General features: G+C 37.4%; 1 protein-coding gene across 2 annotated transcripts in view; it reads right to left on the minus strand.

The window, feature by feature from the left end:
- GART (phosphoribosylglycinamide formyltransferase, phosphoribosylglycinamide synthetase, phosphoribosylaminoimidazole synthetase) overlaps nucleotides 1–13280 on the minus strand; it is a 39262-nt gene that overhangs the window by 16261 nt on the left and 9721 nt on the right. For both annotated transcript variants that reach the window (XM_056327418.1, XM_056327417.1), the window contains exons 3-11: nucleotides 9850–9945; nucleotides 8951–9125; nucleotides 8161–8272; nucleotides 6836–6904; nucleotides 4682–4807; nucleotides 3750–3837; nucleotides 3247–3332; nucleotides 2450–2618; nucleotides 1625–1856 (exon numbers count right to left, since the gene is read on the minus strand). In XM_056327418.1, coding sequence (XP_056183393.1) covers nucleotides 1625–1856; nucleotides 2450–2618; nucleotides 3247–3332; nucleotides 3750–3837; nucleotides 4682–4807; nucleotides 6836–6904; nucleotides 8161–8272; nucleotides 8951–9125; nucleotides 9850–9945 — 1153 coding nt within the window. The remainder of the gene's footprint in view (nucleotides 1–1624; nucleotides 1857–2449; nucleotides 2619–3246; nucleotides 3333–3749; nucleotides 3838–4681; nucleotides 4808–6835; nucleotides 6905–8160; nucleotides 8273–8950; nucleotides 9126–9849; nucleotides 9946–13280) is intronic.

The following is a 13280-nucleotide window of genomic DNA, read 5'->3' on the forward strand; positions in this document are numbered from 1 at the left end:
AGGACAAATACAGCAAAACAGCTGGCCAAAGAGTGGCGCTACCAGGAAAATACAAAGGTATCTGCACACACGTATCACTGCTCAAAAATCTGCAAGAGGAAAATAATCATAAGAAGCAGCTGTTCAGCCTGTGAGTAAGACTCAAGGAAATACTAGCCTGTGGTAAGAGACCAAAGTCAGGCCCTTTCAGTCTGAACATGGTAAATATTCACCATATTTTCACTTTATTTTTAAAAGCATGGTATTTACCTTGATTCTTTAAATGAATCTTTAATTCTTCAGATTTTCTTAAACATATTTTATTAAATAAATATTTGGATATTTTCATGAAGTGTGAAATGCATAGGACTCAAATCCTGCTAAGTGCCAAGAGAAGGTGCATCCTCAAACTTACAGAGCCAACCATCACCCTTCCTTAAGCATGTGCAACACAGAGTCCACAGTGAAATGTGCCTGACTGCCTGTTTTTCCAATTTCGGGACGTCTGAGCAAAAGTTGGTACAGACTCAAGGGCAGTGAAACAGGCACTGATTGTAAACAGGTCCCAGGAGTCTCCTTCATAAGCCAGGGATCCTCCCAGCATACAGGCACTCCAGTCAAGAAACTTGCTGATTATGGCCACTGAACTCAAGTGTTTTCAAGAACCTTATAATGTAAAGTACCTTACTCTCTTGCCTCACACACACTGACCTGACCTTTTTCTACAATACAGATACCAATTACATATTTTCACATAAATTTCTCAAAAGATGCACAGTACTTGAGAGAGAAAGAACACTAAATACAAACACCCTTGTTCATTTAGTAAGTTTATTGATCATAATTTTACAATATACTAATCAGTATACGCTGTCAGCAAAAATGGAGCTCTTACTAATATACTTCATAGACCTCAAAAACACCTGTTATCGAAAGTTATGTTTTGAGCTAACTGGAGCATAGGCAGGAAGATATGCTTTGTATTAGGTAAAAATTAGTCTAAAAACCTGTAAGAAGTTCTTACCATTAGTAATACCATTAGAGAGACAGCTGGACACACTGCTTTAAAAAAAAACCTGCACCCATATAATCTCAAGACTGTTAAACTGAATACTGTGACAATAAAAGACATAAGAATAAGAAGGAGCAATAAATCCTACCCACATTGTTAGCCAGTTATTCCATTAAAACACATATGCCAACAAGGTAGGTGTTTCAAGATAATTTTAACCATTTCTAAAAACTCTAAAATGAACGAATAATGAAACTTTCTTCATATATATTTCATTATATTAATAATAGACTTCTGGACAATACAAACCTAGAGCAAAAGCTATGATTTAAAGCCCAAGAACCAGAAGTTCACCTTCCCTAACACAGACGTAACAGATAGCAACAGTACAAGTTATTCCTATATGCTTGTCACTGTAGTTTAACTCAGACTTGGGAGAGTAAGAGCATGGATGAGAGCTCCATCAGCCTGTTCCCTCCTTGGCTGGTCTTGCTTAGATTGCTTACAAGGATGGTAGTTAAAACTTTCTAGATTTACAGATAATATAAACATCAGTTTATTAATGTAAACTAGTGATGTCTTTAAGTCCCTTTTACACCAGTTATTTCCATTTCAAGTATTTCAAATATCTACCTGGATTGTCTCAGGAAAGCTATAGCCCGATAACCAATGTCCTTTCTATAAATGGCACCCTTGAAGTATATGGCTGCTACTCCCTTGTTGGCTTCTTGCAGTGCTGTCATGAGATCCTCTTTAATAGCAGTTACTGTAAGGACTCTTCCTCCACTAGTCACTACTTTGCCATCCTTCAGGGCTGTGCCTGCATGGAACACCTCCAGTCCTAGTTGCTTAGCCTTAGAAAGTCCTGTGATTGTTGTTTAAGAAAATAAATGCAGGAAAAATCAATTTATTAGAACATTCTCTGTTAAATCGCAAATTAATAGATACTCAGCACTTATTGACTGTGTCTAGAAACCACAATCAAATTCAGTGTTATCATGATGGGAAATAGGAATAAATTTGTAAAAACTACGTTTTGAGGAAAGACAAGTCTGCTAGTTGCATGCTCGGAGACACAGAAAGAGGTATTTGGCTGAAACATCTGCATACAACATCTAATTCCAGCTGGATTTTATACTTCACTGGCATACAGACCACAAAACAGACCAGCATCAAGATTATGTAAGAATTAGTGATCAGCCCAGAACTACTTTACTGTAACACGTATTAAAGAAATGCTACAGAACTTAACACAGTACAGAGAATTGAAAACACAACAGGTGTATTACCAGTAAACTCTAAAGTGTGAAAATTCAGTTGTCTCTTGCTGACCCATAACCACCAGATCTACAGTTTCTATGAATCCGAGTTACAGTGACTCACCTTCATCCAGCAAAAGAGAGAAAGGAGAGAGAGCAGGAGGGGAATCAGATTTCCAGTTTCTCCTGCTATATTTACCTGTTATTTCCAAACCCTTGGGATATGTTCCTGGATATCCTTCGCTAGCCATGACCACTGTCACAGCTGCACTGTCTTCAAACCAAACTGGCATGGAACTAGACAACTTTTTATTGATAACTGCTTGCATAACTTCATACAAATCACTTTTCAACAGTGGAAGAATTACCTACGAAAACACAGATTAGCAAATTATATAAAACAATGTACGCTGTTACATTTTCTTCACTGAGCTTTTAAAAATACTAATGTAACTGTAAAAATAACATTAAATAAGTATGTTCATATACTGTATTTTCACATATATATACATACTGTGCAGGATCTATGTACCTTTAAAAATACTCTTCCTTAAAGTTAATTTCTGTGGGTAAAAGAACTGCTCATGTGGAGGGGAAAAGGTAGAAACCAAAGAACCCTATTTTGTTCTGAAGGATAGAAATTCAGTGTTTGGTTCCATTTGTCAACAGGGAGTGGGGAAAAGAATTGTTCACCTCTTTATTAAAGTAAAAAACCGAAACCAATCCAACTCCATTCCAGAAAAGATAGGAAAGTGCTGAGTTTCACTCAAGCTTACCCTTGTAAAGCCCATATTCGAGTATGACCTGCTGAAATCTTCTCTGGAATAGAATCATTTCATAACAGAACTTCTGTCTTGAATAAACAAACCAAATACTTTAAAACTCAGTGCAATTAGCTAATTCTTGATCTGAAAGTTAGTTAGGAATAATGGTAGATGGTAACAGACTTTTTTCCTCCCATAATGCCAAACTGTATCTACACACAAAATAACTTACCTGACATTCTGGGTCACCAAATCTGCAGTTAAACTCAAGAACTTTAGGTCCATCTTTGGTAAGCATTAATCCAGCGTAAAGCACACCTAGAATAAAAAAAATTATAAAAAGCTATCTAAGCAGCTGCATAGATCATTTCTTTTGAATCTATTCATAATATTGTTTAAAAGGATGACACCTGTGCTCATTTAAAAGCAGGATGTTAACACTTGAGAAAAAGATAAACCAGGCAAAAATAGTTGTGGTTAAAATTTTGCAGCTTATTTTCAAATGTTTTCCTTTCTGTTCCTCCTTACTTGATGATTATCCACCATTAATGAAAATATATATCCATTGATTTCAATGGACTCTAAAACAAGCCACTGATACCAAACGCAGTTTCAAAAAAAAAAAATCGAAGTTATCTTCCTTAACTTACAGTGTAACTTAGGCCCATAAAGAGGACAAAGTGAAAAAATATGTCTTTCTCTTTATGATTAAAAAGCCCAGACTTTTGTACATACCAAAATAGGGGACACCTTCTTTCCTCATGCCATCAACAGTTTTCTGAAGAACAGAGTCTCTTATTTTCTGCAGTAAATCTTTAGAAATCTAATAAAACAGGATTAGAAAACAGTGTTTGTAAAAAGGTAGTGCATGATCTTTCCTACTGTGATGGCTAGCATTTTTAAGAGCCAAGCAGAACACTTGGATGGTCACTTCAAAACATTTCATACAATGAAAAGCTAATGCTATTTCTCTCTCCTCAGACAACATACCACAGCATTAAAACAACTGTTTGCATTTCTTCAGACACTTTTCCATGCTTAGATCTACATCTGCAAGCAATCCCACTGCCTTCACGGGAACAAACCATTTGCACAGACACTTAAATTTAGATAAGGCCTCCCAAAGACAAAATCACAGTTGGAAAGTATAGCGATCAGTGATTGAATTTTATTCAATAAATAAAAAGAATAGCTTTACTGAGGAACAAACACCATATTTTTTTGAAAGAAAAAAATAAAAATCACTGACCATGACATAGGTGAAGAGAAAGCAAAGTAAGTCCTTTTGCAAACAGAAGTTCCTTGCCACACAGAAACCAAACTACCTTAAGTCACAGCAAAAATCTGTCATTAGCTTAGTTTGGCCCAAGATAAAAACATGGTTTCAAGCACAAAACCAAATCAAAATACAAGGTTGCAGAAATAACAGCACTTCCACCTTTATAATTAAAAGTAATGCAGTAGTAATACCCTCCTCTTTAGAGAAACAGATTTATTAAGGACTTGACTGTGTACTCTTCTCAACAACTCAACTCAAGCAACTCTTCCCATCCACAAGACTCACTCTCTCCTGTTCCTCGTGGTGGAACTAAAAATTCACATATACTTTCAATACTAGAGCTGTAGTACAGCTGCACTGAAATGTCTCCTTATCAATACATTTTTACCTGAGGTGCTGGGGAATAAGCTCCCATCCCTCCAGTGTTAGGGCCTTCATCTCCGTCCATTAATCGCTTGTGGTCCTGGGCTGGTGGCATGGGAGCAATTGTGATGCCATCAGTGAAACATAAGCACTAGAAAACACGGCAATAATTAAAACTCCAATGTATGATTAAAATTGAAGTACAAAAAGTGCAAATATATTTGATTTTCAGTGTTGCAAATGGATATTTAAGAGTATAAATTCTGTCTCCCTGATAAAACAAACTATAGTATACTAAACATTTCCCTTTTCCCTCAGTACCCACAGGGACCAGTGCCTCATTTTGTATGACCTTCCTACAGAAATTACCTTTAATATAACATATAAAAATAATGTAACATCAGTAGTTGTACTGAAAAGAGATACTCAAAAGGTTAAAAAAAAACCTAAAATACTTCACAATGGAAGCTGCTTCTTCCCTCCCTCTTCCTCCCCCCTGCCCCAGAAGGAAGGCATTACATTCCTTTCAAGATTTCCTTTTCCTTGTTGATAAAGCTATTTACTTTAGAAATATTAATAAATTACTTATATAGCAAATGCTTTTATCCTCAATATCTTCATAATAACAAGCCTGCTGGCATCTTCTGTAACTGGATGGTGATGTTCACTGTGCAGACTACTGCTAGCAGTACTCAAAAACATTTTATAATGCTAATTAAAAAACAAGCAAGGATTCTGCTACAAAACCTGAAAATGCCAAAATACTAATAAATTAAAAACTCCAGTCATTTGTGGAATGTGAATTATTTTGACAGGCAAGGCAAGCAGTATGTTTCCTTCATTGTTGTCAGTCCTCATAGAATAAAAACCTTTTAAACTGCACGTTTATATTATTGTGTTATATTACAGTAAGCCTGCTAGCATTCTAAAAACTAATTAAGAGCATTACAGGTTTTCCACCAGAAAATTAAGATCTGGATAACCCCTTAGCTCCTAAAAAGGTCAAGCCGTCCAGGAAGGAATAAGGATTATAAGACCAGTATCTGCACATCTAATTTCTTCATATTGGGCAGGAAACCAGACTATGCAAAGATTGGCAACAGTTCAAGATGATCGCTTACTTTATAAATACCACCACCTCCAAGATGAATGTTTACAACATTCAGCATAAGTCAATTCCAGCTCCAGGACCCAGGAACCTGAGCTGGTGCTTGGCTGTTTTACTTTGTGTGATGCAGGTGTCAAGTTGCCCTGCCACCTCAAAGTCTAGGCTCTAATTCTCCTTTTCTCCTTCACACTCTGCTAATTAAATCAGATACACTTTTTTAAACAAAGGACTGAATCAGCTTAAAATGAAGGAAATGTTCTCTCTACATCTGCAGAGCACATCAACACTGTCAAAACATTCTACAGCCATTTAACAGTTCCAGGTCCTTTGTCCCCGGGTGCACTTCCAAGTTGCAGTATCTCTGGCAATGAAACTGGTTAGAGGATCCTGCCTGCGCCTGTCTTGAGATGATTGTTCTCTTGCTCCAAAGGAGCCTACTGCTCCCTCACAATGCAGTTCAACGTTTCCCCCTCCTCAGCAAAGCTGATTAAAGAAAGTCTCCATCCTCCTTTACTCCCAGCCACTCCCTGCCTTGATCTGCACTTCACCATCCTGTTACTCATACTGATTCAAATGGCACTGGGCTCTAAACCAGAACACTGAAAAGAAGCAAGGTGGTGGTGTTGATTTCTTTGAAAAAAGGTCTTTAGCTTGTAGCTTCACAAACAGCTAACTAGTATAACTGAACTATCAAAAGCAAACAGCAGTGAAGAAGTAGCAAAGGGGAAGGGAAGGGACACCTTATACTGTCTTTGCTGTCAGAGAAATCATAACACAGAACTACATGCTCAATGACATTCAAAATTTTTAAGGTGTTTTTTTTTCCCATGTGGCAACAACCACTGATGACTGTTGGAGTTATTTTTACATAATTTGAATTATTTTAACAGACTGCAGGAAATTTGGTTCTTCACACAGCTGCCTAATTAATACAACTTTATTTATAAACAGGTAAACTTTTCAATTTAAGTAATAAAATCCTACACATCCCTGCTGTAGGTACTTACATAGTGTTTCCTAAATAGTTTAGAACAGATATAATCAAAGTGTTACACTGAGATGCACACTTACAGAAACTTCTTCTCCTTCAAGAAGTTCTTCAACAACAACAGTTTCCCCAGCTGTGCCAAAAGTCTTATCCTACAGTAAAAACAAAAGCTCTTTAGTTCTGTTTCAGTTATGCTACTTAAAAAAATAACAAGAAAATAAATTTTTCATACAGCAAGAAAAACGCAGCACAATTTTAAGACTATTAATCCATTCTCCACCCTGCGTATGTTAGCAATGGTATAATCTTTGCTCCTCTTTTCTGTTTGTTCTTAAATAAATGCAGATTTTATGCTTGAACATTTTTAAATTGCAGATGATATTTATGACTTAGCAATCCCTCATGCTCTACTTTCTTTAGTATGAGCCCATGATACTGAGACTAATAGCAATGGCTGTCAAGTCCATAATCTGAACTTTTACTTTGTAAGAAAGTGCAATTCTATAGAATACATTAGAAGGGGTCAATATTTTCATATTCCAGTGCAATGTCTGAACACTGACTGCATATTTAGACAATTAAGAACATCGAACCCACACCGACAAGATGATTTTGTGGGTCTGTAAGACTCTAATATACATTTTTTTGTTCAAGACATTGGGCCACATGTTAAGACATGTATTTGTCCATAAACCATACACACACACACATACAGCAAAGTGTGAGTGCAGACCCTATATTCTTGATTCTTGAAGTACAAGAGTGTCAGATAACATCTCCTATGAATCAGCATAGCTCCCCTGAATTGTAAGATGCTGTGCTGCTGGCCCCAGCTGAGGACCTGGCCTGTATATGCCTTATTTTCCAGCTCCATGGTCTTAACTGTTCAGATGAAATCGCTTCTTTTTGCTTCTCTTCAGATTTTGAAGGTCCTAATTATTTGTTGAATATCCTACCTAAATGTATACTTAACTTGCAATCATTCCACTGGAATTTCACTACACATTTAAGTGCTGTGTGACTAGAATCCTAAAGCTGATGTTTCTTGTCAAGATCCAGCTCAATTACCGTGTTAATATTACAGCATTGTAGTACCTGTTTGGCTGCAGAGGTTTCAAATGGTAAAAAACCAAAACCAAAAAACCCCAACCACCAAACCATATGGAAATAAGCATGGGTTTTCATTCAGAATTCTTTTATTTTAGCCTACAGGAACTATGCCTAAAAAGAGTACCCTGCCCCAAGCAATAAATATGACGGAGCTTCATAACTGTCCAAATAATGGGTAAAAGATTTGATATCTTTTAGCCAAGTTCCTATTACATAGAAATTAGTATCTTTGGACTCTGAGATGGTTAATAACTTTTTGTGAGAACTCCTTCAGTTAGTGTGTGACATTTCTACTCACCTGCATGATTTCAGTAACAGCTTTGCAGGCCTCTTCCTTGTTGGAAGCCACAATTACTCCTTTGCCAGCTGCCAGGCCACTAGCTTTTACAACTAAAGCAGGGAAGTTTGCACTTCAAAGACAGAGGAGAGAGATTCAACAGTAAACACTCTGTATTGCAAATATATTCTGTGACATTTTGAACATTTCAACAGCTGAAAGATCAAAATACTTGTCAGTTTTCATAGCAACCATTCTACTTTGTTGAATAACACACAAACACCAGGCTTCTCTTGTTATGCTATGCCTATGAAGAGTTTCTGCTTCTTGTTTTTTTCCCCACCACTGAATTTCATTGCTGTTCTGGTAAGGTTGCGTTCTTTTTAATAATTTACTGTTGTATCATTTTTGGGTCACCTGGATTGTATTCTGATCAGCAGTTGCTAAGTCAGTCTCCAATGCAGAATTTATATTTGTGGAAAAGGCACAAAGAAGGCAGAACATATGACTATCAGACTGCAAGCTGGGTTTCCACAGCAGGCAATTCGAAAAAAATGAAAGCTTGCCCTATATTCTCCTGTGAACTGAACACTGAATTAATTTTCATTTTAGAGCAGTAAATAAGAACCATTTAATTATCAGACTTATTGCAGTGTGATAGTGTCATGTTAGACTATCCTTCAAAACCTTTAAAGATGTTCTATCACAGCCAAAAGCATTGATACATTAGTAATCATGTGATTGTTTTGGATACCTAGCACACCATACATTGCTGTAAACAAAAATATTTCTAAAATTACGGTAATTTTACCTATTAATAAAGCTACATGCTGCTTTAGGATCAGTAAAAGATTTCCATCTTGCAGTTGGGATCCCATGACGATCCAAAAAGGCTTTGGTAAAGCTCTTACTGGACTCCAGCTGAGCTGCCTTTGCTGTTGGACCAAAACACCTTACTCCAGCGGCTGTCAAGTCATCAACAATTCCTAAAAATGACAACACAAAAGAATTTTATAAATCACCAGATGATTTATAGGAGTGAGTAAGATAGTCCAAGTCTACAGATGTACTGATTTGTTGGAACAAGTATTTCAGGAAAAGTACGCCATACATACCTATGTGCCTGTTTTACCAAACGGGCGTTACATGCATTGTTCACTGTAAAGAGGAGCAGGTAACTCTGCAGCATTCTGGGCTAAAAAGATCTGCTGCATTTGATGACAATTCCCCCTTGTTTATATAGCTTTTAGCTAAAAAGTCAACATTAGTCTTTTGTGAAGACGACAGTTGTTGGATCACGTAAAAGGTTAAAATAGAAAACTTACCAGCATGTTTATAAATGTGGGGTTTTCTTACCAAGTCTCAAATTATTACTATTTCAAAAAATGAAAACTCCATAGGAAAATCAAAATTCTAGTTAAGGTTCCTATATGGAAACACTTTGACACCTCTTTTACTAATCACAAACGTTTAAAAAGAAACTGAACATTTAAGGATATTTTAACTGTTATATTGCTCACACAATACCCTTCAAAAATTAATTTTCATCATAGCACAATGCTGCATTTCAGGCAAACTGCCATGGAGGAGCTGTTTCCATTCCTATTGAAGACACTGAGACACTGTTGAGTGGTACACGGAAGATAGGGACTAAAATCTATTTTCTTCCTAAATTATGAAGGCTATGATTTTTTGTTTGTTTTCTCTTACCAGCAGCAAGAGGAACCTCCGGACCAACCACAACCAGCTTGATGTCCTGATCTCTGCAGAACTGGGCAAGTGCAGCATGATTGCTGACTGAAACAGCTGTTGAAGATACAAAAGGGCGGTAAGACTGTATTAATTACTGTTGTTTAGCACTTATTTATCACATAACACTGAAGCAGCATTTTCACCAGTCACATACTCTGGAACGGCAGGTCACTGTGAATCTGGAATAGTGAGGCGCACACTGATACACAGACTTACACACAAGGCTTAGAACAAAATGCACCACCAAACCCTCAAGCAAAGGCTGTGGTTTGATATGCATTGTCAACCCACCTTCTCTTGAAGGTGAGGAAAAAAAGTTTGGGGCTATACAGTAAACTGATTTCATATCTAGGAACATCCTGTTTCCAAGCCCAAGAATCATTGTGAAGGATCCAAGTGAAAAATAACTCACAAGCAAAATTACATATTTTTACATATGTGTGTATATATATATATATATATATATATATGCATTTTTCAGCCACTCTTCTCCCTGAGTAGGGTCACCATAAATGAAGCTTTACACATGCTTGTGCCAGCACAGTGTAGGGGACAGGAATGAGTGGCTGGTGGTGAGACTGCAGCTGCTTTCTTTTTTCCTTCTTTCTGTAGCGCCAGCTAAAAATTGCCACACTAAATGGACCCTACTGAAACAAAGGGGAATCTGAACATTTTTTTGCTGTAGGCTAAACTTAATAAGGGCAGGTGTTGTAATTACAGGTAAGGATATTTGGTCTTAGGCTTTTATGACCGACCATTAGGCTTTCCATAGACAAACATTTAATATGACGGTACTTGGGATGCCAAAACCTGTGTAAACAAAAGAAAAAGCTTGCACAAAAGACAATAATGTCAAATCTCATGATAAAAAGTTTACGCAAAGGCAATGCAATTCCACTGCTTTTATCAAGAATAAATAAAGCCAAGGTCTACAGAGGATGGGAACACGATCCCAGAGAGAGCCAAAAAAGTGGTGAGCACAACCCGGGGTGGACTGGCTGACCCTGCAGGAAGGGGACTAACACATCAGGGCCTGAAGTTGGCAAAGGGAGCACAGTACAGCACAGCACAGACCCTCCTTGCAGCTGAAATACTTTGCTTTAAGTTTTGCCTGTGATCTCCTGTTAGTGACTGTACTGGCAAGCATGCCGGGAGCTGATGGTCTCTTCCAACTGGTTTCCTGGGAAGTGATAAAAGAGAAGGGAGAGGCTGTGATTCAGCAGTTTCTGCTGGACAGACATATCTTGTGTCGGTACCCACTGCGCTCCTGCCATCCTGCATGAGTAAATTGCCTCCTTCCACAAGAGAAGCAGCTATTTCTGCCTAAGAGATGTCATAAAAGCAACTGTCAGAAACCTACATTTTGGTTATAGATTTACCCTATTCGGGTGGAGTGGGGGAAAAAACCAGACTGAACACTAATAAAAAGTTTCTCCTTGATACTCATTTAACAGTTCAATTATTTTGTTTCACCAATATTTGTAAGAAGCCAAGGCCTTTGACTTCTGGGAGCAATTTATGCCAGTTAACTTCTGGCTCAAAACAGAGCAAAACCAAAGGCATAACACACTTGGCTTTAAAGTACTGATTAACATGAAGGTCAATTGTCTTTCAGTCCCATGGGGCTGTTGTGAAAGCTGCTGGAGAACAGGAGATCCCAACCAAAGACAGCGGGAGCTCTGGTGGGCAACTGCAGAGGGATGATCTCTGTTACCCATGACATCTATCCATGCAAAGGGGAGCAGGGAAGGAATGAGTCTGTAAGGTAATTGCGCTTTTCAACCCAAATTGTCTTGCCACAGATCTGATCTACTAGTGATATGAACAGTGAATATGGCAGAGGATTTATATGACGTGGAAATGTCCTAGTAACAAACGGAAAGGAATAAATCACATTGTTAATACATAATTTCAATGTTGCCCCCAAACATCATTTTCCTCAGGATGTAGACAGAAAGGGGACATTTTTGTAGCTGTGTTTTATTTCTCAAAATGACAGCTGAACACTCCTTTTGAACCAGACAGAAGGACCTTGGATCAAGGTTTACAAAGCTAGAGCTTAAAGTTAAGAGTGTACGTTACACGGAGAGCTAAAAATGTGACGGAAGGAGGTGTCAGGCCAGTAAAGTCCATTCACAGACATTCATATGTCTATCTCTGGGTTCATCAGGCCATTCTGTGTGCTTCTGGCACCAAAATTGCCCTGCTAATTACATATAAGTTGACTATAAAACTAGTCACTTAACCTAAATCTGCCTTTATTGTCAGAAATGATTACTGACTCAAATTAACCATAAAACTTCTTTTTTTTTTTACTTAGATACAGGCAAGTTTTGAAAATGCAAGGTTATTTATAATTTTAAGCTCACCTTTATATGTTTCAGAAATCATCTGAGAACTAGAGTTGCAATGCTAATTAAAGGCAATCTCATCAACCATGAAGGGAGGATGAACTTGCAAAGTCAAATCTTGATTATACCAAAAAAACCAGAAACAATGGTAGCAGTTTCACAGATGTTGCTGCCCAGGCTCACACAATATAACAGGGCTTCTATAAAGCTGTTTTCCATTTTCTCCCCTGACTTAAAATCTAAACCCCAGTGGTAGGACTAAAATGCCTGAGCAGATATTAAAAACCAAAGAAGTCAAACACTTCACAAATTTTAGATTCTTCCCACCTCCTAGTTGGCTGAGGATTTCTCTCCCAAAGTACATGTGAGTCCATATTCTAGAAAAAAATATTTTAGTACATATGGTAGATTTCATGGACCTGGCTCAAGCATGCTCAAATATTTTCCAGTTGAGGGTTCAGTATTTTTTATGAAATAACAAGGTGAGAGAAAAGTGCAGCAGTTTTTAAAAGACACCACTTGCAAAAAAATGCTGAAATGAACATTCTGCAAGCCATACAGGCTGGCATTGACTCCATTTAGCACAAGGGTAAAAATCTTTGACTTTCTGGGATGAGAAGGAAATGTATGACTTTTCTGTCATGCTCTTCCCTTGGGCCCTCTCCTCAGAGGCCAAATAGAACAAAAAAAATACTTACGATACTGTGACTAGTCAAAGAAATTAAGGACAAACAGCCTGTAATTAAGCATTCCAATGGAATTAAATACAATAATTACCTGCTGTACAAAGATCTGACAGGATTCATGTTTCCACATGAGATGGTAACAAAAAAAAGATTTTACTCACAAATAGGAATGCAGAAAGAGAATGTATATAATTCATGCTCATATGCATACTATGTTAACTTTAATTCTGTATGTTATCACATGTTTTGAAGTGGAAACTTAAGTTGCTTGCTGTAAAGTACCTAATTCAGGATCTGTTATATAAAGGACATGACACAGGAATATCTGAGTAATCCCCCTGGGTTTGTACTG

Source organism: Falco biarmicus, chromosome 2, assembly GCF_023638135.1.
Source record: "Falco biarmicus isolate bFalBia1 chromosome 2, bFalBia1.pri, whole genome shotgun sequence".
NCBI classification, from domain to species: domain Eukaryota; kingdom Metazoa; phylum Chordata; class Aves; order Falconiformes; family Falconidae; genus Falco; species Falco biarmicus.